At 67.3% G+C, this 26454-nt stretch overlaps 6 protein-coding genes across 8 annotated transcripts in view; 3 read left to right on the top strand and 3 right to left on the bottom strand.

Annotated features, from left to right (window-relative positions):
• LOC139788729 (probable ATP-dependent RNA helicase DDX56) overlaps positions 1-6230 on the bottom strand; it is an 11703-nt gene extending 5473 nt beyond the window's left edge. Inside the window, 9 exon segments of the mRNA XM_071728902.1 lie at positions 364-533; positions 612-657; positions 781-868; positions 988-1046; positions 1626-1738; positions 2456-2536; positions 2629-2775; positions 3243-3981; positions 4082-6230. Of these exon segments, the coding sequence (XP_071585003.1) occupies positions 364-533; positions 612-657; positions 781-868; positions 988-1046; positions 1626-1738; positions 2456-2536; positions 2629-2775; positions 3243-3286 (748 nt within the window). The 5' untranslated portion in view covers positions 3287-3981; positions 4082-6230.
• Positions 6231-8572: 2342 nt separating this feature from the next.
• Positions 8573-10893, bottom strand: LOC139788728 (interleukin-36 receptor antagonist protein-like). The gene is given in 7 exon segments (XM_071728901.1): positions 8573-8974; positions 9499-9576; positions 9578-9624; positions 9713-9868; positions 10319-10438; positions 10521-10557; positions 10714-10893. Coding segments are annotated over 5 exon segments (717 nt in total). The 5' UTR covers positions 10353-10438; positions 10521-10557; positions 10714-10893.
• Positions 10894-11472: 579 nt separating this feature from the next.
• LOC139788713 (interleukin-36 receptor antagonist protein-like) lies at positions 11473-13356 on the bottom strand. 3 transcript variants are annotated; one of them, XM_071728878.1, is made up of 5 exons: positions 13214-13356; positions 12719-12779; positions 12530-12618; positions 12304-12428; positions 11475-11931 (listed from the first exon to the last, which is right to left on the bottom strand). In XM_071728878.1, exons 1-5 carry the CDS (start codon positions 13332-13334, stop codon positions 11722-11724), a joined length of 606 nt encoding a protein of 201 aa, XP_071584979.1. In that variant the 5' UTR covers positions 13335-13356; the 3' UTR covers positions 11475-11721. The 3 variants fall into 3 exon arrangements, with proteins under 3 accessions (XP_071584981.1, XP_071584979.1, XP_071584982.1); XM_071728881.1 differs by lacking the exon at positions 13214-13356 and adding an exon at positions 13031-13181 and having other exon boundaries at positions 11476-11931; XM_071728880.1 differs by lacking the exons at positions 12304-12428; positions 12530-12618 and having other exon boundaries at positions 11473-11931.
• A 44-nt stretch (positions 13357-13400) lies between these two features.
• TMED4 (transmembrane p24 trafficking protein 4) lies at positions 13401-15560 on the top strand. The gene is given in 7 exon segments (XM_071728882.1): positions 13401-13599; positions 14046-14101; positions 14103-14147; positions 14496-14571; positions 14574-14621; positions 14785-14940; positions 15411-15560. Coding segments are annotated over 7 exon segments (705 nt in total). The 5' UTR covers positions 13401-13415; the 3' UTR covers positions 15551-15560.
• A 493-nt stretch (positions 15561-16053) lies between these two features.
• On the top strand, positions 16054-21753 carry DDX56 (DEAD-box helicase 56). Its single transcript, XM_071728899.1, is given in 17 exon segments — positions 16054-16125; positions 16525-16629; positions 16631-16688; positions 16947-17094; positions 17713-17806; positions 17808-17884; positions 18278-18288; positions 18291-18368; positions 18973-19255; positions 19652-19777; positions 20176-20292; positions 20381-20475; positions 20564-20637; positions 20782-20871; positions 20978-21083; positions 21187-21287; positions 21388-21753. Coding segments are annotated over 17 exon segments (1986 nt in total). The 5' UTR covers positions 16054-16068.
• An 836-nt stretch (positions 21754-22589) lies between these two features.
• The window catches only part of LOC139788726 (NPC1-like intracellular cholesterol transporter 1), a 5674-nt gene continuing 1809 nt past the window's right edge, over positions 22590-26454 (top strand). The window contains 8 exon segments of the mRNA XM_071728898.1: positions 22590-22728; positions 22947-23082; positions 23085-23662; positions 23665-24476; positions 24628-24728; positions 25196-25365; positions 25463-25591; positions 26411-26449. Of these exon segments, the coding sequence (XP_071584999.1) occupies positions 22675-22728; positions 22947-23082; positions 23085-23662; positions 23665-24476; positions 24628-24728; positions 25196-25365; positions 25463-25591; positions 26411-26449 (2019 nt within the window). The 5' untranslated portion in view covers positions 22590-22674.

The raw sequence follows: 26454 nt of genomic DNA, 5'->3' as shown, positions 1-26454 counted from the left end.
TCAGCCCCCCCCCAGATCTGCCTCCCCTGCACGGATCCCCAAAACCTCCTGAGCCCCCTCAAAACCCCTCCATCTCCCCCCCTCCCGGCCTCTAGACCCCCAAATTCCCCCCTTGGACCCCCCCAAATTCCCCCTTGGACCCCCCCAAATTCCCCCCTTTGAACCCCCCCAAATTCTCTCCTTGGACCCCTCCAAAACTCCCCCGAAATTGCCCTCCCCAACCCCCCCCAAATTCCCCCCCCTTGGACCCTCCCAAACCCCCCCCACGTCCCCCGCTGTCTCCCACCCAAAATCCCCAATCTCCCCCCCCCCCCAATTCCCCTCCCCAGCCTCCAACCCCCCCCCCTCGGGACCCCCCCAAACCTCCCCCAGCCCCCCACTCACTTTTCTTGCCCTCAGCCTCCGCCAGCACCTTCCTCATGAGCCCCCCCCCTGCGGAACGTGACCCCCCCCGGGCCCCCCTGCCAGCTCCACCCGGGGGGGGGGGAAAGCCAGGCGACCCCCCTTCATCCTCCTCATCCTCTTCTTCATCCCTATACAATTATTTTTTTTTTTTAGGGGGTGGGTGTCTCACAGGGACCCCCCCGAATCCCCCCCCCCCCCCAACTCACGTTGCCCACTCCAGCTTCTGGCTGCGGATGGAGTTGTACAAAGCCTGGGAAATTGGGGGGAAAAAAAAATTAAAAAAAGGTGATGGGGGTTGTCCAAGGGGGTGCCCCCCCCTTTAGAAGCCTCAAAGACACCCCCCCCAAAAAACAAAAAAAAAAAACAAAGAACCTTTCAGCTGCTCCTTGGGGAAATCCTTCCCATCCATCATCCCGCTCAGGTTGGACACAAACTCCGAGCTGCTCATGGCCCGGCCGAGGCGCTGCAGGGGTGGGAGGGGGGGGGTTATATGGGTACCCCCCCCCCCTGGAATTTTGCGGCCCCCCCTCCGCAAAAATATCCCCCAAAAGGTTGGGTTTTGGTGCCCCCCCCTCCTCTCACCTGCCCGTGGAGGTCGGTGTTGAGCAGCATCAAGGCACAGGTCAGGGAGTGCACAGCATCTGGGGGGGGTTGGGGGGTTGGGAGGGGTCGTGTGCCCCCCCCCTCGAGGTGAAGGAACCCCCCCACTCCGCGGGTGAAGCTGAAGGGGGGGGTGAAGCGCTGGAGGGAAACTGAGGCACAGGGTGGGGGGTGAAGGAGCTGGAGGGGGGAATTGAGGGGAGGGTCTTGGGCTGAACTGGGGGGGGGGCACACACCTTAAACCCCCCCCTTGTAGGGTCTGATCCAGGGGGGTGGGGGGGGCAGATCTGGCAGTGCTGAAAGGGGGTGGGGGGGGAAACTGAGGCACGGGGTGGAGATGAAAGAGCTGGGGGGGGGGTAAATTGAGAGGGGGGGGTCCCGGGGGGGGGTCTTTGCAGGAGGGGGGGGGCACACACATTACCCTCCCCCCTCCCCTTGCAGGGTCTTATCCAGAGAGGAGGGGTGGGGAAACTGAGGCACGGGGAGGGGAAACTGAGGCACGGGGCGGGGAAACTGAGGCACGGGGCGGGGTTGGGGCTGTGGGAGCACGAAGGGGAGGGGGATTCGGGGGGGGGGAGGGATTTAAGGGGGGGTTTTGGGAAAGGGGGGAGGGGTCTCACCGGGGGAGGGGAAAGCTCCGGGATTGCAGCGATGGAAGCGGCGGGAGAAGTGCCCCAGGATCCGCTCCCGCTCCTGCGTCTCCCCCGACAGCACCAGAGCCCGCAGGAAGGTCCTGGGAGTGGGGGGTGGGGGGCCTCCGTGACAGAGCACCCCCAAAAACATCCCCCTCCCTCCAAGACCTCCTCCCCCGGGGCTGGGGACCCCCCAAAAAACTCCCAAAAAACCAAAAAATCTGCACCCCCGGGCTGCAAGACGCTGAATTTTCCACCCTCCCCCACCTAAAAGGTCCCAAATTTGACACCCACCCCCCCCGCAACAAATTTGACACCGTAGACCCCAAATTCACCCCCCCCCGACCTGTAAGGACCCCAAATCCCCCCCCCAAACCTGAGAGACCCCAAGTTCGCCCCCAAAACAACCCCAAATCTGACCCCACAGATCCCAAAATGCCCTCCCTGGGTCCAAAAGACCCCAAATCTGTCCCCCCGACCCCAAATCTGCCCCCCCAGACCCCAAACTGGCCCCCCCCACGCCTGAGACACCCCAAATCTGCCCCCATAGACCCAAAATTTCCCCCTCCTGCCCCATAAAACCCCACTTTACCCCCCCCCCCTCAGAGCCCCAAATTTACCCCCATGGACCCCAGACCCCAAAACACCCAAAATTCACCCCATGGACCTCAACCACCCCCCCCGCAAAACCCATTCCCCCTCTTCCCCTCTCTATTTGGGGGGGGTCCCATTGTCCCCCCCTCTCTCTATCTGGGGGGGTCCCATTGCCCACCTTCCTTCCTTTCCATTTGGGGGGGGTCCCCATTTTCCCCCTTTACCTCAGTGCCTGTTCCAGGCTTTGTCCCCCGAACTGGAAGAGCTCCAGGTAGTGCTGAGCCACCGAGGCACTGAAATCATTGCTGGGGGGGGACAGGATTTGGTGGGGGGGGTCCCCAAGGCTCTAAGGACCCTTCCCCCCCCCTCCCCCCCCCCCGCCCCTCCCCCCGCTCACTTTTTGCGGAGGAAAGCGGCGATTTGGGATTTCTTGAAGCCCTCCAGGCGGAAGAGCCGCAGGGCCAAGCGCTGAGCGTCCCCCCGGGGGGGCTGCGGACCCCCCCGCGCTGCCCCCTGCGACCCTGCGGACCCCTCCGGGGCGGAGCTGAGGGGGGGGGGACAAAAACAAAAAGGAGGGGGGGTGTCCATTAAAATCTGTCCCATTGGGAGGGTTTGGGGGGTCAGATGGGGGGGGGTGGGCTTGGGGGGGTCAAAGAGGTGGGGGAGGTCTTGGGGGGGTGGGGGTGGCAATTCTGTCCCACAGGCTCTGGTGTGGCTCTGGGGGGGATTGGGGGGTCTGGGGGGGTCAGAGGGGTGGGGGGGTTCTGGGGGGTGTTTGGGGGGGCCAGACAGGACGGGGGAGGTCACTTAGTGATGGCCCTGGGGGGACGGATTGGGGGGGGGTCGGGGGGGGATTCGGGGCGGGGACAGAGAGACGGGGGGGGTGCAGGGAGTCTGGGGGGGGCAGATGGGGGGAGCACAGACAATGGGGGGGATTTGGGGAGGGGGGGAAAAGGGAAGGGGGGGTCGGGTCCGTGAGGCTGGGGGGGTCACGGGGTGGGGGTCCCTCACCCATGGGTGCTGGCGGGGGGGTCCGCTGGGGGCTGGGTGCCCATCTCGGGGGGCAGCTCCTCCGTGTTGGGGTGCGGGGGGGGGTCCCTGCACCGTTGCCCCCTCCCCCGGGGACACCTCCTGGCATGGGGGGGGGACCCTGCGGGACCCCCCGGGACCTCCCCGGGGTCCTCCTGGGGGAGCCCTCGGGGGGAGGGAAGAGAGGGGGGAAGGGGACTGGGGCCCCCCACCCATCAGTGGATTGGAGGGGCTGGGGGGGGGCTGGGGACCCTCTCCCTGGGGTGAATTGGGGGGGGGGGCGGTACCTCCTCACCTGGGGTACATCCACGGGAGGCTTGGGGGGGCTGGGGACCCCCCTCCCTGGGGTAAGTTTGGGACATTTTGGGGGGGGCTGGGGTCCCCTTCCCTGAAGGAATTTTTGGGGGAGTGGGAGACACTGGTGCCCCCCTCCCTGGGGAAAATCGAGGGGGGTTGTGGGGGGCTGGGACCCCCCTCCCTGGGGCAAATTTTGGGGGGGTGGGGATCTTCGGTGCCCCCCTCCCTGGGGGTAAATCTGGGGCAGTTTGGGGTGGCTGCAGGGCCCGGGGGGGAGGCAGTGCCCTCCCTGGGGGGTCAGCAGGGCTGGGGGGGTCCCGGTCACCCCCTTTCCTCAGACCAAACTCCAGAGGGGTCAGGGAGGGTCTGAGGGGGTCCCCAGCTCCTGAGGGCAGCTCCTGGGGGTCGCAGAGCCGGGGGGGTCCTGAGGGGGGAGAAGACACGGGGTGGGGGGGGTCCCCCATCAGTATCAGCGCCCACCCCCCCTTTCCCCACCACCCCCAAGGGGGGGGCCCTGTACTCACCCCGCTCCACAGCATCCGGGGGGCACCCGTGGGGCGGGGGGGGGCAGTGGGGCCGGTAGAGGGGAACCCCCCAGCACCCACGGGTGGGGGGAGGCGGCTCTGGAAGAGGGGGTTGGTGTGGAAGTGGGGCTCCTCCTCCTCCTCCTCCTGGGAGGAGCCATCACCACCATCTTCCTCCTCCTCCTCCTCCTCCTCCTCCTCCTGGCCATGCTCAGGGGGTTCGGGTGAGGAGGTCCCAGCCGTGGATGTGTTCTCCCGTGAGGTGGTTCCACTCATGAGCCTGAACTTGGGTGGGGAGGTCCACCCACGGGAATCTCCTCCTGCGAGCTGATCCCATCCCTGAGTAGGAACTTGGGCAAAATGGTCCCAGCCGTGGAGCTGGGCTGGAGTGAGGTGGTGCCAGCCATGGATCTGCTCTCCTGGGAGATGTTCCCACTCCCCAGCAGGAACTCGGGTGAAATTCCACCCGTGGGCACGGCTGTGGGTGAGGAGGTGCCATCCGTGGGTAGGAACGTGGGAGAGGTGGTGCCAGCCATGGATCTGCTCTCCTGGGAGATGTTCCCACTCCTGGCTATGGGCTTGGCCAAGGTGGTTCCACCCAGAATGGTGTTCTGGGAGCTGGTTCCACTCGTGGGGATGAACTTGGGTGAGGTGGTTCCATCCACAGACACGGACTTGGAAGGGGTGGTCTCACCCGTGGGTGTGTTCTCCTGCAAGGTGGTTCCAGCCGTGGGTATGAACTGGATGAGGTGGTTCCATCCCTGGGTATGAACTGGGGTGAGGTGGTTCCATCCCTGGGTATGAACTGGGATGAGGTGGTTCCATCCCTGGGTATGAACTGGGATGAGGTGGTTCCATCCCTGGGTATGAACTGGGGTGAGGTGGTTCCACCCGTGGGCATCACCTTGAGGAAGGTGTCACTGTCCATGGAGCTGGACTCGGGTGAGGTGGTGCCACCCATGAGCGTGTTCTCCCGCAAGGTGCTCCCACTCATGAGGATGACCCTGGGTGAGGTGCTCCCAGCTCTGGTCAAGGCTCCGGGTGAGGTCCCATCTCCAGGCACAGACTCGGGTGAAATGCCCCAACCCACGGGTGTCACCTCGCGTGAGGCTTTGGGTGAGGGGGTGCCACCCGTGGGCACGTTCTCCTGGGAGCTGGGCCCAGCCACGGCTTTGGGGGAGCTGGTCCCACCCCATGGCACCTGCTCCTGGGGGACACTCCCATCCCTGCACGTGGATTTGGGTGAGTGGGTCTTCTCCGTGGACTCGGGTGAGCTGGGCCCACCTGTGGGCAGCTGCTCCTGCAAGTGCAGCTCATCCATGAGCACAGAGACAGGGGAGATGCTCCCACCCGTGACCGTGGACCTGGGGGAGATGCTCCCATCCACAGGCACGTGGGAGATGCTCTCGTGGGTGGCTCCATGGTGCTCCTGATCCCCAGCCCTGGGCACAGGGGAGGTGCTCCCAGCCACGGGCAGGAAGCTGGGGAGATGCTGCCAGCTGCAGGCACATCGTGGGGGAGCTCCTGGGAAATGTTTCCACCCGTGGACACCTGGGAGATGCTCTTGGAGGTGGATCCGTGGCCTCGGTGCTCGTTGGAGATGGTGAGGGGCTCAGGTGAGATGCTCTTCTCCGTGGGTGTGGGTGAGGTGTTCCCAGACACCTGGAGGATGGTCTCGGATGTGGATCCGCAGCTCCGGAGCTCAGGGAAGATGCTCTCATCCCTGGTTATGGGCTCGGCTGAGACGTTCTTCCCCGTGGGGGAGATGGTCCCGTCCGTGGACACCTGGAAGAAGTTCTCGTCCGTGGATCCGTGGGCCTCGGTGCTTGTGGAAGATTCTCTGATCCACGGGCAGTGAGTTGGGTGAGCTGCTCCGGGCCAGGGGTGTGAAGTGGGGTGAGATGATGGGCTCAGGAGTGGGCACCAAGCTGGGGGAGATGGTCCCATCCGTGGGTCTGAACCAGGGTGAGATCTTCCCTTCCACGGACATGAATCTGGGTGAGATCTTCCCTTCCATGGACACCAACTGGGATGAGATCTTCTGGTCCATGGACACCAACTGGGATGAGATGTTCTCCATGGACACCAACTGGGATGAGATGTTCTGGTCCATGGACACCAACTGGGCTGAGCTGCTCCGGCCCATGGGCACCAAGCTGGGTGAGATGGTCCCATCTGTGGGTGTGACCTGGGGTGAGATCTTCCCTTCCACGGACATGAATCTGGGTGAGATGTTTCCTTCCACAGACACCAACTGGGGTGAGATCTTCTGGTCCATGGACACCAACTGGGGTGAGATCTTCTCCTCCATGGACACCACCTCGGGTGAGCTGCTCCAGCCCATGGTCAGGTGTTGGTGCGAGGGGCCAGGTGCCGTGGTGTCCCTCCTGGCCACGTCCCCGTGTCCCTGCGGGGGTGGTGGGTGGTGTCCCCCCCCCGGGTGCCCCTCGATGGCTCCCTGCAGGTCCCTGACACAGAGCTGGGCTCTCAGCAGCCCCGGCCCAGAAGACGTCGGTGGTGGAAGCAGCGGGTGCTGGGGTGGGGGGGGGGCTGGTGACCCCTTCCTCCCCCGTGAAGATGATGGTGTCCTCCCCCGCCAGCAGCCCGGGGGGGGGACCCGGGGCTCCATGGGCACCCCTCAGGGACACCTCCCCGGGGGAGGGGACATCCACGAGCTGCCCATGGCTGGGGGGGTCCTGGGGAGGAGAGGGGAGATGGGAGTGAGATGGAGGGGGGGGGGGAGGGAGAAGGGAGATGGAGGGGGGGAGGGAAAAGGGAGAGGAGGGAGGGAAGGAGAAGGGAGGGAGAAGGGAGATGGAGGGGGGATTGGAGGGAGAGAGGGAGGGAAAAGGGAGAGGGGGGAGGGAGGGAAAAGGGGGGATGGAAGGGGGAGGGAGGAAAGGGGGAGGGAAGGGAGGGAGAAGGGAGAGGAGAGATGGAGGGAGGGAGGGGCAGAGAGAGGGAGGGAAGGAAGAAGGAGAAGGGAGGGAGGAGGTTGTAGGGAGGGAAGGAGGAGGAGGAAGAGGGAGAGGTGAAGGGCAGAGGGAGGCGGGGGGGGGATGGGAAGGAGGAAGCGAGGAGGAGGAAGGGCGGAGGAGGAAGGGGAAGGAGGGGGCGGAGGGAGCCGGGGAGGAAGGGGAGAGGGACGGGGGGGAGGGGGGGGGCCCGGGGGTCCGAGCGGCACCTGCAGGGGTGGGAGGGAAGGGGGGGGTCCCAGCACCGCACCCCGACACCCGCACCCGGCCCCGCGTCTCCCCCGCGTCACCCCCCCACGTCACCCGCGTCACCGCCACCGCCTCCGGCTCTGCCGGGACAGGAAAAGGGGGGGGGGACACCAAGAAAAAAGGGGGGGACATACACACCAAAAAAGGGGGGGACACCCAACCCACCCCCCGCCCCGCACAACCCACAGCAGCCACCAGAGAAGCCACCAACCCCCCGCGGGGCACCCGTGTGTCCCCCACCCACCCACCCTTGGGGGGGGCAGCATCGTGAGGGGGGGGCTCCCAAATTAAAGGGGAGGGGGGAGTTTGCACCCTAAAGTGGTAAAGTGGGTGCTGCTGTATTGGGGGGGGGGCACAGCTGAGGGAGGGGGGGGCACCCCAGAATGGGGGCTGGGGGGGCACCCCCCAAAAGAATCCTTGCCCCCCTCCACCCCCCCATCCCGGGGCACCCGAGGGACCCCAAGGGGTGGGTGGGGGGTCTCATGGGGTCATGGAGGGGGGGGCACCCAAGGTCGGTGGCGCACCCAAGGGGTTATGGGGGAGGATAAGGGGGGTGCCCCCCCAAATTTATGAGTGAGGAGTGAACCGGGAGGGGGGGGGAGCAAGGGGGGGGGGGCACCCCGAAAGTTTATAATGAGAGTGTAGGGGTGCGGGAGATCCCAAAGGGTGGGTGGCACCCAAGGGTGGTCTGGGGGGGGGCTCCGAGGGACCCCCAGAGGTCATGGGGCACCCCAAAGTTATGAAGTGGGGGGGGGGGCGGGGGGAGGCACCCGGGTTCCGGGGGAATCCGGCAGGGACGGGGGGGATCTGGGGGGTGGGTGGGAGGGGGGCGGGGGGGCCCATGGGACACTTCGCCCCCCTCCCGGGGCCATTGGTCCCTCCCGGGGGTCCCGCTGAGTCCCCCCCATTTCCCCCCCCCCCCCTTACCGGCACTGCGGGCGCGCGGAGAGGGGCGTGTCCATACATGGCCCCGCCCACAGACTCCGCCCCTCTCTCCCCCCTCTCCCCCCCCCCCCCCCTCCGGACCCGCCCAGGGGCCCGATCCTGACCCAAGGGCTCCATCCTGACCCAGGGGGCCCGATCCTGCCCCCCATCCGGGCCCCATTCTGACCCCTGTGTCCCGATCCTGCCCCCCCCCCACGGGCTGGTCCTGACCCACGGGACACGAACCTGCCCATTCCCTCCCCCCGTGACCCAATCCTGCCCCAGAGGTCCCGATCCTGTCCCCCCCCCCCACACGCCACCAGCTGACCCAAACGCCGTCACTTTATTCAGTGCACAAACCCCCCCCAGCCCCCCACGGGTGCTCCCCCCACCCACGGGTGCTGCCTCCCCCCCCCACGGGTGCTTGCCGCCCCCCCCCACGGGTGCTGCCGCCCCCCCCCACGGGTGCTGCCCCCCCCCTCCCAGGGGTGCTGCCCCCCCCCCCCACGGGTGCTGCCCCTTTCCCCGGGCTCAGGGTCTCTTGTGCCGGCGCAAGGTAGAAGGCGGTGGCTGCGGGGGGGGGGCTCAGGGCCAGCGGCTCCCCCGAGCCCGGGGCGGTGCTGAGGAAGTGCCCGGGGAAGGCGGCGGCCTCGAAGGTGTGGGTGGTGCCGCCATAGGTCTTGTAGAAGGTGTAAGGGGTCGTCTCCTCCACCTCCCGATGGAACAGGTCCAGCAGCTTCACCTCCTGTCACGGGGGGGGGGAGGTGACACCGGGACATCAGCACCGCGCCCGGGAACCCCCAGCTCCGGGGATCCTGGATCCGGATGGGACCGTCTGGAGAATCCCCCCATCCCCGGGTGCCAGCGGTGCCACCCCAGGGTGACAGCACCCTGGGAACCCCCCACCTCCAGCTGATGCCACCCCGGGGTGGGGCACGTGCCAGGAAACACCCACCCCAGGGTGACACCGTTTGGGGGTGACGGCACCTCCAAGGGGTGCCACCCTGAGCTGAGCTGAGCTGAGCTGACCCACCTTGGGCTGCCCCACCTCTGGGTGCCCCACCTCTGGGTGCCCCACCTCTGGGTGATCCACTTTCCTTTGACCCACTTGTGGGTGCTTCACCCCCGGGAGCCCCCATCTTAGGTTGTCCATCTTGGGCTGCCCTAACTCTGGGTACCCCAAACTCTGGGTGTCCCCCACCTCTGGATACCCCACCTCTGGGTACCCCAATCTCTGGGTGCCCCCACCTCTGGGTGCCCCACACCCACCTTCAGCTGCAGCTGGGGCTGGGGGCCGGTGCCACAGGAGAGGGCTTGGGTGCCCCCCCGGATGCCCAGGATGAGGGGGGCACCGGGCGAGCTCCAGGTGCCGGTTGGGCACCACGCTGATGGGTTCTGCAGGGAGATGAAACGGGGGAGGGGGGTTGGAGCACCCCTGGGGGATGGGTGCCCACCCTCGGCCCACCCAGAGCCACCCACCCACCTTCCTGGGCAGCGTTGGCACCCTGCAGGGTGATGGCCACCAGGTGCCCGTCCTGCAGGCAGAGTCCCTTCTGCTCCGTGTCCCTCACCACGTAGTGATAGGGCTGGGCCTTGGAACTCGAGAAGGTTGTGCCTGATGCGCTGCCCCCGCTCTCTTCTGGGGACACGGGGACACGGGGGGGACACAGACACACACGGGGGTGTCATGAGCATGAGGACACAAGAGAAGGAAGTGGGGCTGGGGGACACGGGGGGAGATATGGGGACATGGGGATGGGAGATATTGGGGACATGGGGACACGGGGTAGAGGACACGGGGTGGGCATGTAGGGATGGGGGGACATGGGGACATGAGGATGGGGGACATGGGGGCGTGGGGGCGTGGGGATGGGGGACATGGGTGACACAAAGCGTGTCATAGGCACATGGGGTGTCACCAGGATGTGGTGATGAGGGACGTGGGACCATGGGACATGGGGAGGGGACACGCGGGGCTTCATGGGCACGTGGGGACATGGAGTCATCACAGGGACAGGGGGACAGGGCCACCAGGGGTAGGAGGGGACAGGGGGGACACGTGGGGACAGGGCCCCTCGCCAGGCACTACCTGTCCCCAGGAACTCTTTGAAGAGGGCCACCATGTCAGGGTCAGTGACAGCCACCGCCCTCGTTCCCTGTCCCCGTGCCCAGCCCTGCTGGGGGGTGGCCCTGGGGACCCTCGGCCATTCTGCAGCCCCAAGGGGACAGAGAGAGGTGAGGGCAGGTCCAAGGAGGGGAACAGCCCTGTCCCCTCCCTGTCCCCTGCTCACCTGAAGGCACAGCTGGACACGTGGGACTTGGCTGAGCCTGCGTGGGAGAAAGGGTGGCACGAGGGGTGACACGGGTGACACGGGGGGGGTCCGTGTCCCCCACCCCGGTGTCCTGGTCACCAACGGTGTCAGTAGGCTCCAGAGTGAACGTCCTCAGAGTGTCACCGTGTCACCCCCCAGGCCCCAGCGGTACCTGCAGGTCTGTCACCTTCCTGTCCTCTGTCCCCTGGGGCTCTGTGTGTGGCCCCTCGGTGACAGTGGCTTTTATGAGGCCGGGTGGGGCAGGACCCACCCTGATAATTGTGGGGTGCACAGGGACAGGGGATGGGAACGGGGACAGAGCAGTGACAGAATGACACCGGCTTCCTCTGCGGTGTCCCCTGCCTTGTCCCCTGTGCCGTAACGTCCTGTGCCCCACGGGTGGTCCCCGTGCTGTCCCCAAGACACCTCCGTGTCCCCTCTGCCCTCTCCCCATTGTCCTGTGCCCCTTGTCCCCACTGTCCCCCGACTCCACAGTCCTCTGCCCCGTCCCCTTGGTCCCCTGTCCCCACGGTCCTGTCCCCATTGTCCCACACCCCCTGTCCCCGCAGCCCCCCCTGCCCTGTCCCCCCCGCAGTCTCACTCTGGGCGGTGCCACCCCCGTGCGGTGACAGTTGGGGCGTGCCGGGCGTCCCCCCCGAACGCCACCAAATCCGGGAAAGGGCCCGGCCCTGGGGGTACCCCCCGCTGTGTCACCTCCCGCGGGGACGTCCCGTTTGTGTCCCCAAAGAGACGGTGGCGCAACATCGGCCACCCCGGGGCGGTGACGTGGGTGACAGGAGCCACCCACTCGCCCTGTCCTGTGTGTGTCCCCCGGCACTGTCACCAACGGCACGGGGACCAAAGTGTCCTGAGCATCTTTATTCCCACGGGATGTCACCGTCCTTTTTTTTTTTATTTTTTTTTTTTTATTTTTTATTCTGTGGGGAGGAGGGGGAAATGTCACCATTGCTGGGGGATGTCACCTTCCCGGAGAGGATGTCACCACCCCCGAGGGGTCCCGAGGGATGTCACCGTCCCCGGAATGAGGATGTCCCCATCCGCAGGGGGATGTCACCCTCCCAGGGCCACGTCCCCCAGGGGCTGTCCCCATCCCCAGGGGGTGTCACCCTCCCCGGGCAGATGTCCCCACCCCAGGGGGACGCCCTCAGCCGGGGGGGGCTCAGCAGAGCTGGAAGTAGAAGTCGAGGAGGTGGGTGGCATCGGGGTGACGTGCCAGCCCCAGGGGTTGGTGGCCGCGGGTGGCGGTGCAGAGGAACCACCCGGGGTTGGCCGCGGACTCGAAGCGCCAGAGCCCGGCCCGGGGCCGGCGGAAGAAGGTGAAGGCGACAGAGGCCACCCCGGAGCGGGGCAGGGCACGGATGTCGGCGTCCTGCAGGGGACAGCGGGGGACACAGTGCCACCGGCCAGCCGGGGACACCGGGAGGACAGCTGGGGGGACGCAGGCTGCGGTGACCCGGTCCCCACGGTGTCCCATCCCAAGTGTCCTCGTCCTCATGATGTCCCCAACCCCCCAGTGTCCCCATCCCAAGTGTCCTCATCCTCATGATGTCCCCAACCCCACGGTGTCCCCATCCCGATGGTGTCCCCAAGGATCTTCATCCTCATGATGTCCCCAGCCCCGCAGTGTCCCCATCCCAAGTGTCCCCATCCCAAGCGTCCCCATCTTCATCATGTCCCCATGTCACCCCCAGTGTGTCCCCACGTCATCCCCGTCCCCGGGGTGTCCCCGGGGTGTCCCCACCTGGAGGCTGAGGGTGGGCTGGGGGGCGGGGGGGCTGGCGAGGCAGCGGGTGCCATTCTGGATGCCCAGGATGATGGGCAGCTCCGAGGGCTCAAAGGCACGGTTGGGGACCCAAAACACTTTCTCTGCGGGGTTGGGGACGCACGGGACACACGCGCACACACATCAGGGTGTGCCCAATGTGGGTGTGTCCCCCCCCCATCCTGTCCCCATGTCCCCATCTCACCTTCCAGGGCAGCGTTGGCCCCTTGCAGGTGCCCGGCCACCAGTTGGTCATTGCGCAGGTAAAGTGACTTCTGGTTGATGTCCCAGATCCTGATGGGGACAGCGGTGACCACCCCGCCACCCTGACCCTTTCCACCCCCCCTCCCCCTCCTGAAACGCCACCCGTGGGTGCTCCTCCCCCCCCTCTTACCGATATTGGAAAACTTCGGTCTGCAGGGCGGGCGCGGGGCACAGGGCGAAGCCTTCGGCCTCTGAGCAGAGGAAGAGGAGGGCGAGGGTGAGAGCAGCCATGGCGCCGTGTCCCCAGCACCCTCCTGTGTCGCCCCCCTCCTGTCCCCACCTGTGTCCCCCCCTTCACACCCTTAAACCCCTCCCGAATTTCCCTGCGGAGGCGGCGGCTTTGGGGGCTGCGCAATCGCCCCCCAATCGCTCGGTTCCGCTTCCCCAAAGGGGAGGGTGCGGGGGGAGGGGGGGTGGGGGGTGTCCCCTGTCACCCGCTCACCCATGGGACCCCCCAACCCCGGCCGGGAGAAAAGAAGGAAGGAAGGAGGGTGGTGTTGCCACACTGCTGGGGGTGTGCGTCGGGGTGTTCAAAGGGTTGGCTCCGCCCCACCGGAGGGATCAGCACGGCGGGGGGTGGCACCGAGGACGATCCCCGAGGGGGGGGGGACACGCAGGGACACACCCGGGCCACCGCCTCCTCTCGGGAGTCCCAGGCGGGATTCGAACTCCCGGCCCCAGGGATCCGGGAGCGGCGCCCTGCCCGCCGCGCCACGGGGCCGAGGGGGCGCCTCGCTCAGGCGCATGCGCGGCCGCGGGCCGGAGGCCGGCCGGGCGCGGGAGTCTTGACGTGGGCGGCGCTGATTGGCTGAGGCCGGCCCGCGCGCATGCGGCGGGAGGCGCGGGCACAGCGCCCCCTGGCGGGCGGGCGGAGCTGTTCGGTGATGGCGGCCGCGGCGGCTCTGGGGCTGCTCCTGGCGGCCTGGGGGGCTCAGGGACTTTATTTCCACATCGGGGAGACGGAGAAACGGTGTTTTATCGAGGAGATCCCTGACGAGACCATGGTCATCGGTGAGCCGACAGCGGGGGAACCGGGGGGCACCGGGGGGGAGGAGGCAACGGGAGGCGGAGAGGGGGGGACCGGGGGGTAACGGGAGGGAGGGACCGGGGGGGGACGGAGAGCCGGGGATAACGGGATGGGGAGCCGGGGGGTAACGAGATGGGGGGACCCAGAGGGGTAACGGGAGGGGGGGACCGGGGGGTAACGGGAGGGGGGACCCGTGGGGAGGGGGCTCGGAGGCCACTGAGGAGCGGGGATGGGAAGGGAGGGACCGAGGGAGGGGGCTGAGGGGGCACCTGGGGTGGGGGTGGGGGGGAACAGACTCCGGGGGGCAATGGGGGGGCCCCTCTCCCCTCCCCAAGGAACATCGGGGCTGGGAGGGGTCCCGGGGGGTCCCGGTTTTGGGGTGCGGGGTCCCCGCTGCCCTCCCCCCCCTCTTTCTCGCCCCCCCCCCCAGGGAATTACCGGACCCAGCTCTGGGATAAGCAATCCGAGGCCTTCCTGCCCTCCACCCCCCGGGCTGGGAATGCACGTGGAGGTGAAGGACCCCGACGGGAAGGTGAGGGGGGCACCGGGGGCTCAAGTGTCCCCGGGTCTGGAGCTGTGGGTCAGGTGGGGGTGTCCTGGTGTCCCCCCCGGCCTCAGTGTCCCTGTGTCCCTGTCCCTGTACCCCTGTCTCTGTCCCCATGTCCCTGTCCCTCTCAGTGTCCCTGTCCCCATGTCCTGTCTCAGTGTCCCTGTCCCCGTGTCCCTGTCCCCATGTCTCTGTCCCTGTCCCCCTGTCCCCGTGTCCTGTCTCAGTGTCCCTGTCCCTGTCCCCGTGTCTCTGTCCCTGTCCCCCTGTCCCCGTGTCCTGTCTCAGTGTCCCTGTCTCAGTGTCCCTGTCTCAGTGTCCCTGTCCCCCCAGGTGGTTCTCTCCAGGCAATATGGCTCCGAGGGCCGTTTCACCTTCACGTCCCACACGCCCGGGGAGCACCAGATCTGCCTCACTCCAACTCCACCCGCATGGCTCTCTTTGCTGGGGGGCAAACTGGTAACAGCCCCGGGGGGTCCCCAGGGATGGGGTCCCCAGGGATGGGGTCCCCAGGGATGGGGTCCCCAGGGACGGGCAGGGGGTGGCAGGAGCACTCAGGGGGGGATGGGGATCCACTCGTCTCTCCCCCATTCCCTTTTTTCCAACGTTTCCCCATCCAGAGGGTGCACCTGGACATCCAGGTTGGGGGAACACACCAACAACTACCCCGAGATTGCAGCCAAGGACAAACTGACAGAGCTGCAGCTCCGTGCCCGGCAGCTCCTCGACCAAGTGGAGCAGATCCAGAAGGAGCAGAACTACCAGAGGGTGAGGAGAGGTTCAGTTCCCCCCCTCCTCCCATCCCAAATCCTTTCCTGAAACCTTCCTGAGCTCCTCTGAGGCCAGGCTGAGGGATTGGGGGTGTTCAGCCTGGAGAAGAGGAGGCTCAGGTGAGCTCAGAGCAACCTCCCAATATCTGGAGGGGCTACAAGAAAGCTGGGGGAGGGCTTTGGGGTGTAGGGAGAGGAGGAGGTGAATGGGTTAAAACTTGGAGATTTAGGGGAGATTGTGGTTGGAGATGAGGGAGAAATTCCTTAATTTGGGGGTGGGGAGATGCTGCCCAGGGAAGCTGTGGCTGCCCCAGCCCTGGCAGGGTCTCAGCCCAGGTTGGGGTTGAGCCCCCTGGGCTGTGGGAGGGGTCCCTGCCCAGGGAGGGGTTGGATCTGGGGGAGCTTTGGGGCTTTTCCCAGCCCATTCCCTGATCCCTGATCCCTGATCCCTGCCCCACCCCCCAGTACCGGGAGGAAGGGCGGTTCCGGATGACGAGCGAGAGCACCAACCAGAGGGTGCTCTGGTGGTCCATTGCCCAAACCATCATCCTCATCCTCACCGGGATCTGGCAGATGAGGCACCTCAAGAGCTTCTTCGAGGCCAAGAAACTGGTGTAGCCCCCCCACCCCCAAAAAAAAAACCAAAACAAAACCAATCCCCCATCCCCCCCGTTGCAGAGGGCTTCCACAGCCCCCCCAGGAGGGGTCCCCACTCCCTCGGGAGATGCCCCCACGCTCCTGGGGGGGTTCCAGCAGCACCCCGGGGGGTGGGGGCAGATCTGGGGGGGCTCTTTCCCCTTCCCGATGGGGGGAGCAGCCCCCCCGCTGGAGTTTGGGGAGAAAATAAAGGGGTTTGGGGGGTCCAATTTGGGCTCGGTTGTGGTTACTGGGGGTCCGGACCGCGGCTGCTTCTTCCCCGTTCATTTACCTCTTCTCCCCCCAAAAAAAAACCGCGGAGAAAAAGAAAAAAGGGACCCCGGGCACCCCCCCTTTCACCCCCCCGGATTGGGGTAACGTGGAGGTCCTCCGGCTCAGTCCTCCGCCGCTAGGGGGCGCTGCTCGCTGCCACCCGCGTACCGGGGTGGGCGCTCTGTGCGCGTAGCGGAAGTGTCGGTGGCGGCTCTGCAGAGCCCAAGATGGCGGCGGGCGTGGCGGGGTTCGAGCAGATGGGGCTGGACGGGCGGCTGCTGAGGGTCTGCCCGGGGCTGAGCGGGGAGAGCGGCCCCGGGGGGGTCAGGAGGGGCGGCGGGGGAGGCCTCGGGGCGGGGTGTGAGTGGGGAGGGGAATGAGGATTGCAGGGAGGGGGCCTGAGGGGCCTCGGGTCCCTCTGTGGGGAAGGGGATGGGGGACACCGGGGGTAAGGGGGGGGTCCCGAGGGGGCCCAGAAGCCCCGGGTCCCGCTGTGAGGAGGGGGCTGGGGTAGGAGGGTCCCTGGGGGGAGGGGGCTGTGAGCCTGGGTGTGTTCCGGGGGGGGGCGGGGGGGGTCCCTGCAGGCTGCACCCCCTGCCTGAGGGGAAGGGGGGGGCGTGGGGACCGGGGGGGTTTTCCCGGGGAGTCGGGGACCCCCGGGGTGACCCCCCCCCCCTCCCCAGGCGGTGGCGGAGTTGGGCTGGGCCGCCCCCACCGCCATCCAGGCCCAGGCCATTCCCCTGGCTCTGGAGGGCAGGGACATCCTGGCCCGGGCCAGGACCGGCTCCGAGGAAAACGGGAGCGTACGGACTGGCCCTGCTGCAGCACCTCCTGCGGGGTCAAGGGGGTGAGTGGGGCTGGGGGGGCTGCGGGGGGCACCCTGGGGGCTGGGCTGTGGGGGACACCTTGGGGTGCTGGGCTTGGGGGGCTCTGGGGGCTCCAGGGGGGTGGGGGGCACCCTGGGTGCTGGGGGCTGGGGGGGGGCTCCAGGGGGTCGGGGTTGTCTCGGTGGGTTGGGGGGCTCTCCGTGGGGCAGGGGCTCGGTGGGTTGGTGGCCACGCGGTGGCTCTCTGGTGACTCCTGGCGGCCCAGGCCTCCTCAGCAGTGGGGCAGGCGGTTCGGGCCGTGGTTCTGGTGCCGTCCCAGGAGCTGGGCCAGCAGGTGACCCGCAGCCTCAGCCAGTTGGCCTCCTTCTGCTCCCGGGACCTGCGGGTCACCCACCTCAGCACCCACTCAGACCTCGCTGCTCAGCGGTCAGAGCCCCCCCCCAGGCCCCCGGGGTGTCCCCCCCCGGGGTGACAATCCCCCCCAGGTGCCCCCCAACCCCTGTCTCTTGCCCCCAGTGCTCCCCCAGCCCCCTATTTCTGTTCCCCCAGTGTCCCCCAGTGTCCCCCAGCCCCTGTCACTGCCCCCCAATTCCCCCACAGGTGCCCCCCTGGCTCCCCTCGAGTGCCCCAGAATCCCCCACAGTATCCCCCAATCACCCCCCAGACCCCCCCAAGTGCCCCCCAGCCCCCATCCCTGTCCTCCAATCCCCCCAGTCCCTTGTTAGTGCCCCCCAGTTCCCCACAGGTGCCCCTCAGACCCCCCCTAAGTGCCCCCTAATCCCCCCCAGCCCCCCCCAGCCCCCCCCAGTCCCCCCCAGTCCCCTCTCAGTCCCCCCAAGTCCCCACAGGTGCCCCCCAGAGCCCTCTAAGTGCCCCCCAATCCCTCTCAGTCCCCCCAGTCCCCTGTCCCTGTTCCCCCAGTCCCCCCCAGTCCCCTCTCAGTCCCCCCCAGTCCCCCCCAGTCCCCTGTCAGTGCCCCCCAGAGCCCTCTAAGTGCCCCCCAGTCCCTCCCCGTGTCCCCCAGCCCCCTGTCCCTGTCCCCAGGCCCCTGCTGATGGAGAAGCCCGACGTGGTGGTGGGGACCCCGGGGCGAGTGGTGGCCCAGGTGGTGGCCCGGGGGCTGTGCCTGAAGCAGTCCCCTGGAGGTGCTGGTGCTGGATGAGGCTGATCTGCTGCTCTCCTTTGGCTTTGAGGAGGACATCAAAGCTCTGCTCTGGTCTGGGGGGGCAGGACAGGGGCTGGGGGGCACTGGGGGGGATCGGGGGACAGGGATGAGGGCTGGGGGGCACTGGGGAGGGTCCGGGGGGATTGGGGGACAGTGCTGGGGGGCACTGGGGGATACTTAGGGGGGCCTGAGGGGACTGGGGGTCAGTGACAGGGGTCTGGGGGCACTGGGGGAGAGTGGGGGTGGTGGGGGGGCACTTGGTGGAGTTTCTGGGGTCCAAGAGGGGTTGGGGAGCAGTGTCAGGGGTCTGGGGGATACTTGGTGGGGTCGGGGGGGATTTGGGGGCAGTGACAGGGCTCTGTGGGGGAGTCTGGGGGGGGGTCTGGGGGGCAGTGATGGGTTTGGGGGACACTGATCCCCCCCAGTTTGTGTCCCCCCCCTCAGCCACCTCCCAAGATCTACCAGGCCCTGCTGGTCTCTGCCACCCTCAGCCCCCAGGTGGAGACCCTGAGGGAGCTGGTGCTGCACAACCCTGGTGAGGGGCACAGGGGGCTGGGGGGGCTGGGGGAGGGCGTGGGGGGGTCGGGAGGCACTTGGGGGGGGGTCCTGGGGGGGAATGGGGGGCATTTGGGGGGAATAGAGGAGCAGCGATGGGGCTGGGGGCTGCTGGGTAGGATGGGGGGGGCAGTGCCAAGGGGCTGGGGGGATTTGGGGGGCACTTGGGGGGGAATGGGGGAGCAGCAGGGGGGTCTGGAGGGGGGTGGGGGGCACAGGGGGGGATTGAGTGTTCTGGGGCAGAAGTTTAAGGGGTGTAAGAGGGGGCTGGGGGGAAGATGGGAGAGATTTTGGGGGTCCTGGGGGGGTCTGTGAGGGGGCTTGGTGGTCGGGGGGAGGTTTAGGGGGGCCCAAGGGAAGGGTTGGGGGGGTCTGTGAGGGGTTTGGGGGGGGTTGGGGGGTCTGTGAGGGGTTTGGGGGGGGACTGGGGGGGTCCAAGGGAGGTTTGGGGGGGGTCTGTGAGGGGTCCTGTGAGGGGTTTGGGGGGGTTGGGGGGTCCAAGGGGAGGTCTGGGGGGGTCTGTGAGGGGTTTGGTGTTCGGGGGGGAGGTTTGGGGTGAATCCCCCTCCCCCTTTCCATTCCCCCCTTGGGGTCCCTCACCCCCTCTCTCCCCTCAGGTCGTGCGGGTGGTGCCCCCCGAGCCCAGCCCCCCCTGCCCGGGTCCCTGCAGCAGCTGTGGGTGGGGGTGGACGGGGAGGAGGAGAAGGTTCTGGTTCTGGTGTCGGGTGCTGCGGCTGCGGGTGCTGCGGGGGCCGGGCTCTGCTCTTCACCTCCTGCATCCCCCGCTGCTACCCGCCTGAAGCTGCTCCTCGAGCAGTTTGGGATCCACGCCTGCACCCTAAACCCACACCTCCCCGCACAGTCACGGTGAGGGACCCCACCCCACACCCACGGGAGGGACCCCACACCCCCGGGAGGGACCCCAAAACCCCCTCTGAGGGACCCCACACCCACAGGAGGGACCTTACACCCATGGGAGGGACCCCCACACCCACGGGAGGGACCCCCACACCCACAGGAGGGACCCCCAAACCCCCCTGTGAGGGACCCCACACCCACCAGGAGGGACCCCAAACCCCATGGGAGGGAAAACAGGAGGGACCCACACCCCCTGTCCCCTGGGAGGGCACCCTTGGGTGGGGGGAGAGGGGAACGGGGTGGCTGTGAAGGGGAAGAGGGGTGATGGGGTGTCCTGGGGTGTTGTCCTGCCCTGTCCCCAGGTGCCACCTGCCCTGTCCCAGGTGCCACCTGCCCTGTCCCCAGGTGCCACGTCCTCACCCAGTTTAACCGTGGCATCTACGACTACATCGTGGCCACTGATGAGGAGGTGCCAGGGGGGGCTCCTGAGCAGCCCCCTCCCCGCAAGAAACGCCGAGGACCTGCCCAGAGGTGAGCCCAGGGAGGGGACACCGAGGCCACCAAGGTGTCACTGTGTCACCAGGGCGGAGTCCGCAGCCAGGGGAGGTGGCCCAGAGCTTTGGTGCTTCTGCCCCAGGGGGTCTCTGTCCCCACCAAGGTTCCAGGGGGTGTCCTTGTCCTCATGGCCACGTCCCTGTGGGGGGGTCCCAGTCCCCAGGGAGTCTCTGTGCCCGCCGTGTCCCCATCTGTGTGGGGGTGTCCCCCCCACCCTGTCCCCACCCTGTCCCCGTGTCCCCATGTGGGTGTCAGCGTGTCCCCTCGTACCCACCTGGGCCGTGGGTGCCCACATCCCTGCCTTTCCTTGTGTCCCCACGAGTGCCCACGTCCCAGATGTCCCTTGCCCACGGTGTCACCTCCTGTGTCCCCAGCAAGAGCAAAGACCCCGAGTGCAGCGTCGCCCGCGGCATCGACTTCCAGAACGTGGCCGTGGTCATCAACTTCGACGTCCCCACAACGGTTGAGTCCTACATCCACCGGGTGGGCAGGTAGGTGGGGACAGGCCGAGGGGACACAGGGACGTCCCCGTCCCCCTGAGGTGGCTGTCCCACCCGTGTCCCCTCCCCTTGTCCTCAGGACGGCCCGAGCCAACAACCCCGGCACGGCCCTGACCTTGGTGCTGCCCGAGGAGCAGGACAGCCTGGCCCGGATCAAGGACGCTCTCACCTCAGGTGACAGGGGAGCCTGTGTCACCGCCGAAGGGTGACAAAGGCCACCAGGGGGTGTCGGGGTGACCCAGGTGTCCCCGTGTGTCCCCAGAGAACGGAGAGTCCCTGCTGCAGCCCTACAAGTTCTGCATGGAGGAGATCGAGGGATTGCGCTACCGCTGCCGGGTAGGTGGGTGGCATGGGGGGGTGCTGGGGACACTGCTGGGGACACTGCTGGGGTGCTGGGGACACCGCTGGGGTGCTGGGGACACCGGTGGCACTGGCTGGGGGGTGCCAGCCTCCTACAGGCCCCCCGTGTCCCCTCCCCAGGACGCCATGCGCTCGGTCACCAAGCAGGCGGTGAAGGAAGCGCGGCTGCGGGAGATCAAGGAGGAGCTGCTCAACTCTGAGAAGCTGAAGGTGACCCCGGGGGGGTTTGGGCTCCCTGGGGAGGTTGTGGGGACCTCAGAGGGGACATTCGGGTGCTGCCAGCCCCCCCCCTGATTATTTTGTGTCCCCTCCCCAGGCTTATTTTGAGGACAACCCCCGGGACCTGCACGTGCTGCGGCACGACAAGCCCCTGCACCCTGCCATCATCCAGCCCCACCTCCGCAACATCCCCGACTACCTGGGTGTGTCCCGGGGGGAGGGGAGGGAAAGGGGACCCAGGGATGTGAGGGTGACACCGGTGGGGGACACACGGGGCTGTCCTGACCCCCCTGCCTCTCCCCACAGTGCCCCCCAGCCTCCGCGGCATCGCCAAACCCAAGCCCAAGAAGCGGAAGGGGCTGAGGAGGGGTCCCCAGCCCGGGGCCAAGCGCCGGGGGGGCTCCATGGTGAGTGTCACCCCCCCCTGTGTGTCACCCCCCCTGAGTGTGTCCCCTTCACTGCCACCCCGGGGGGTGACACCCTTTGTCTTGATTTCTCCATTTCCAGTCCCGTGGCACCGCCAACCCCCTGCAGAGCTTCAAGTTCGCCCGGCGGCGGGGCAAGCGCCCGGGGCCACCCCCTCCTGAGCACCCCCGGGGCCCCCAGACCCCCCCAGGACCCCTCCCGGCCCCCCCAGGCCCTGCTCAGCCTTCCCAAGGGACAGGGTGTCCCCAGGCCGTGCCTCACAGCGTGGCTGTCCCCAATAAAGGTGACACCAGTCTGTCGTGCTGTGCCTTTGCTTCTTGCCGGTGTCCCCCCCCCCCGGTGTCCCCCACCTGTGTCACTGTCCCCAGCGTTCCCCACGGGAGGTTGGTGACACCCAGGTGGGACAAAGGTGCTGGGGTGTTGTCACCTGCCCCTTATCGGGGCTAAGGTTGTGCTGGGCCATAAACGGGGACAAGGACACGGTGGGGGGGTTGGTGGCACTGCCACCTCCTCGGGGCTGAGGTCCCCTCAGCTTCCCCTCCCCGGTGACAACGCCGCCGATGTCACTGATGATGCTGTTGGCCAGGATGCTGCGTGTCACCCCGGGGCTGGTGGCAGTGCCATGGCACAGGTGGCACCCAGCCCTGCCCTGTGGGGTGGCAGACAGGCGTCACCCCCTGGGTGTCACCCCCAGCCGGGCTCTTATCGGGGTGCAGGTTCTTATCAGGGACACACGGCTCTGGTACAGCACCACCCTGGCACCCCAGTAATAGGGGATTCCTCCAGTAAAGGGATTTTCTCCCAGTAAGGGGGGGTTCCTCCCAGTAATGGGGTTTTCCTCTCAGTAACAGGGATTTCCTCCCAGTAATGGGGTTTTTGCTCCCAGTAATGAGGTTCTCCTCCCAGTAATGGGGTTCTCCTCCAGTAATGAGGTTCTTTTTCCATTAATGAGGTTCTCCCAGTACTGAGGTTTTCCTCCCAGTAAAGGGGTTTTCCTCCCAGCAGCAGCTGCCTTCCTGCCCCTGCAGTCAGGCCACAGCGTTTCTCCCCCTCCCCCCCAGCCCCTCTGCAGCACCCATGGGTGCCATGAGATCAATTCCCAAGCTCCAAACTCTCCGTTTCCCAGATTCTCTCTTTTTCCACCCAAAACTGCATCGGGGGGAGGGAAGGGAAGGGAGGGGCTGTCTCCTGGCCGGGCAGGGGCACCGCCCCAGGGATCGATGGGTGTTAATGATCACCAGGGCTTTACAGCTGCCCTGGGGACTGATTGGCTTGGGTGCCATCAGGCCAGCAAACCTCACAGCACCCATCGCCCACCCCGGGGGATTTATACGGCCTGGAGAGGGTGGGGGGGACCCCTTGCCCAGGATGTTGGGGTCCAGAGCGCTGTCCGGAGCGGTGCTGAGCACCCTCCTGGTGCTGGTAGGAGCTTGGGGGGGTTGAGAGAGGGGCCAAAGCTGTGAGGGTGCTGGGTGGAGGGGCTGGGGAGCACCACGATGGTGCCTCCCGTGGTGGTGTCTGGAGGGGGTTCGGGTGGCAGAGCTGAGGGATGCCAAGATGGTGCCTGTCGTGGTGCCACCCGGCAGGGGTGGGGGTGCCATCTGGAGGGGGTGGTGACAAAGCTCATCGGTGTCCCCCAGGCCACCCCAGCCTGGACCCCCGTCCACAGCCCCGGTTTCTGCTCCTTCTACGGCGACTGCGGCCCCAACCCCGAGGTGAACTCCTCTCTGGTTCGCTCCTCGGTCCCCTGCCTCTCCAACACCCCGGCCCGGGTGGCCCAGGCCCTTTCCTCCAGCTCCTGGGCACCGTTTGCCCTGAGCTGGTGGGGGGTCCCAACGAGACCACCCGGGTCTGCTGCTCCCTGGCCCAGCTCTTGGCTCTCCAGGTGAGCGTCGCCCTCTCCGGCGCCGTCCTCGCCCGCTGCCCCTCCTGCGCCCGCAACTTCGCCAACATCCACTGCCACAACACCTGCAGCCCCCGCCAGAGCCTCTTCACCAACGTCACCCGCGTCCTCCCCGTCCCTCCGGCCGCCCCGGGGCTCCCCGAGCGCCTGGCGGTGGTCGAGTACCAAACTTTCTACCGGGAGGACTGGGTCTCCGCTTCCTTCTCCTCGTGCCGCGGGGTGCGGCTGCCGGCGACCGGGGGCTACGCCCTGGACACCATGTGCGGGCGCTACGGCGCCCGGCTCTGCACCCCCCAGCGCTGGTTGGACTTCCAAGGGGACACGAGCAACGGGCTGGCCCCGCTCCGGATCCGCTTCCACCTGGTGCCCGACGGCGCCGGCCCCGACGGCGCCATCCAACCCTTGGACGCCGAGGCCTGGCCTTGCGACCGGGCCCGACCGGCAGCCGAGAGCCCTGCTCCTGCCAGGACTGCGCCCGATCCTGCCCGCCCCTCGTCCCCCCCCCCGATCCCCCTCCTCCGTTCCGGGTCGGCCGGGCCGATGGCGCCTTGGTGGTCTGCGGGCTCCTCTTCGGCCTCCTCGCCGTCCTCTTCCTCGGCTTCGCGCTGCTCCGGCGCTCGGCGGGCGAGGAGAAGGCGGCACCCGAGGCCCCGCGGCGGGGCGGCTGCTGGGGGAGGTTGGGTGCCGGGGGTCCCCGGGTCCTGGCGAGGTTCTTCCGCTGGTGGGGCACGCTGGTGGCCGGGCACCCCGGGGCGGTGCTGCTGGCGGCGGTGGCGGCGGCCGGGGGTTTGTCGGCGGGGTTGGTGACCCTCAGGCTGACCACGGACCCCGTGGAGCTCTGGTCGGCGCCGGGGAGCCGAGCCCGGCAAGAGAAGGAGTTTTACGACCGCCATTTTGGGCCTTTCCTTCGCACCAACCAAGTGGTGGTGACGGCGCCGGGCCGGGAGGGCTCCAGCTACGACTCGGTGCTGTTCGGGCCCAAGAACTTCAGCGGGGTCCTGGCCGAGGAGGTGCTGTGGGCGCTGCTGGGCCTGCAGGAGAAGCTGGAGGCCACCAGGGCTCGGGCGGGGGACCGGGAGGTGACACTGAAGGACGTTTGCTACGCACCCCTCAACCCCCGGGACCCCACCCTGGGCGACTGCTGCGTCAACAGCGTCACCCAGTACTTCCAGAACAACCGCACGCACCTGGCCATGGAGGCCACCCAGAGCCACCGGGCCACCAGCGGCACCGTTGGGTGGAGGGACCACCTCATCTACTGCGTCAAGTGGGTGCCGGGCAGGGCAGGGTGCCCGTGGGGTGCTGGCTGTGGGGCTGTGTCCCCCCCTGACCCCAGTGTCCCCCCCCGACCCCTCTGTCCTCCCCTGACCCCCATGTCCTCCCCTGTGTCCCCCCCTGACCCCCGTGTCCCCCCCCAGCTCCCCGCTCTCCTTCAAGGACATCACAGCCCTGGAGCTGAGCTGCATGGCCCAGTATGGTGGCCCCGTCCTGCCCTACATCGCCTTCGGGGGCCACCCTGGTGAGGGACAGGGGGATGTCCCCAAGGGGGATGGCATCGGTGGGGTGTCCCCAAGGGATGGTCATCAAGAGGGTGTCCCTAAGGGGTTGTCACCCATGAGGTGTCACCGAGGGGGATGTCAAGATGGGGATAAGATAAGGGAAAGGTGTCACCAAGGGAGTGTCCACAAGGGGTTGTCACCCAGGAGATGTCCCCAGGGGTGTTGCCATGGGGGTCACCAAGGAGTGTTCCCAGGACACTGTCACCAGGGGGATGTCCCCAAGGGGAGGATGTCACCAAGAGGATGTCCTCAAGGGGAGCTTGGCTTCAAGGGGTGCCATCAGGGGGATGTCCCCAAAAAGATGTCTCCAAGGGAATGTCCCCAAGGGGTGACAGCACCAGGGGATGTCTCCATGGGAGTGTCCCTGCAGGAATGTCTCCAAGGGGGGTGTCCCCAGGGGGATGTCCCTCACCTGCTGTCCCCACAGGCTCGGAGTACACGGAGGCAGAGGCTCTGATTGTCACCTACTCCCTCAACAACTTCCCCCCCGAGGACCCCCGCCGGGAGTGGGTGCTGGCCTGGGAGAAGGAGTTCCTGGAGGTGGTGGGTGACTTCCAACGTGCCCACCCCAACCTCTCCGTCACCTTCATGGCCGAGGTCAGGAACCACCGGGATGGCCCTGGGGCCAGGGCACCCCAAGGTGACCCTGCCAGCACCCTCCTGACGCCTTGGGTGGGGGTTGGTGTCCCCTCAGCGCTCGCTGGAGGACGAGATCAACCGCACCACGGGGGAGGACGTCCCCATCTTTGCCATCAGCTACCTCCTGGTCTTCACCTACATCGCCCTGGGGCTGGGAGAGTACACGGCCTGGAGACACATCCTGGTGGGTGCTGGGGGGGCACCCAGTCCTGGGGTCACGGGCTGGGGCTGGGGGGAAAAGGACTTTGAGATCGCTCAGTCCAAGCGTCAACACCCCCACCCCGTGTCCCTCAGCACCCCTCATGTCCCTCAGCATCCCCCATGTCCCTCATCCCCAGGGTCTGAAACCCCTCCAGGGATGATGGGGACTCCAGCCCTGCCCTGGGCAGCCTGGGCCAGGCCCTGACAACCCTTTCCAGGGAGAAATTCTTCCCCAGCTCCAACCTAAACCTCCCCTGGCACCACTTGAGTTGTGCCAAAAGTTCCTCTTGTCCCATCCCTTGTTCCTTGGGAGCAGAGCCCGACCCCCCCTGGCTCCAACCTCCTCTCAGGGGGTTGCAGAGAGCCACAAGGTCTCCCCTCAGCCTCCTCTGCTCAGCTCCCCGAATCCCAAACTTGTTCTGATTGGAAAAGACCTTCAAGATCACCAACTCCAACCACAACCCAGCACTCCCAAGTCCCTCTGCAGCTCCTCAGCCCCTGGATCCACCTTGTTCCCACCCTCTTCCTGCCCTCAGGCAGCTCAGCACCCCTGCCCCACCTATGGGTGCTGAGCCCCTGGCCCAGGTTGCCCCCAGAAGCTGCGGCTGCCCCATCCCTGGCAGTGTTGGATGGGGCACGGAGCACCCCGGGCTCTGGAAGTCTCCCTGCCCCTGGCACTGGATGAGCTTTAAGGTCCCTTCCCTCCCGTACCAGCCGGGGGGGTCCATGATCAGTGCTTGGGGTGACAGCAGCACCCAAAGGTGCCCCGTGGGGCGCTGAGCTGGTGGTGTCCCCACTGCAGGTGGAGTCGAAGGTGACGCTGGCACTGGGGGGCATCGCCGTGGA

Source organism: Heliangelus exortis, chromosome 30 (genome assembly GCF_036169615.1).
Source record: "Heliangelus exortis chromosome 30, bHelExo1.hap1, whole genome shotgun sequence".
Classification (NCBI taxonomy): domain Eukaryota; kingdom Metazoa; phylum Chordata; class Aves; order Apodiformes; family Trochilidae; genus Heliangelus; species Heliangelus exortis.
Note: the sequence above shows the minus strand (reverse complement) of the source record. Positions and strands in the feature narration are given on the sequence as shown.

Bases quoted from the DNA above. Each gene is read 5' to 3' on its own strand.
- LOC139788713 (XM_071728878.1), bottom strand. From the start codon at position 13,334: ATGCGCCTGAGCGAGGCGCCCCCTCGGCCCCGTGGCGCGGCGGGCAGG. The intron at 12,619-12,718 runs GTAAGAGGGGGG...TGTCCCCATCAG, and splicing joins ACCGAAGTTTTCCAATATCG to GATCTGGGACATCAACCAGA. The intron at 11,932-12,303 runs GTGGGGACACCC...TGTCCCCTGCAG, and splicing joins AGCCCACCCTCAGCCTCCAG to GACGCCGACATCCGTGCCCT.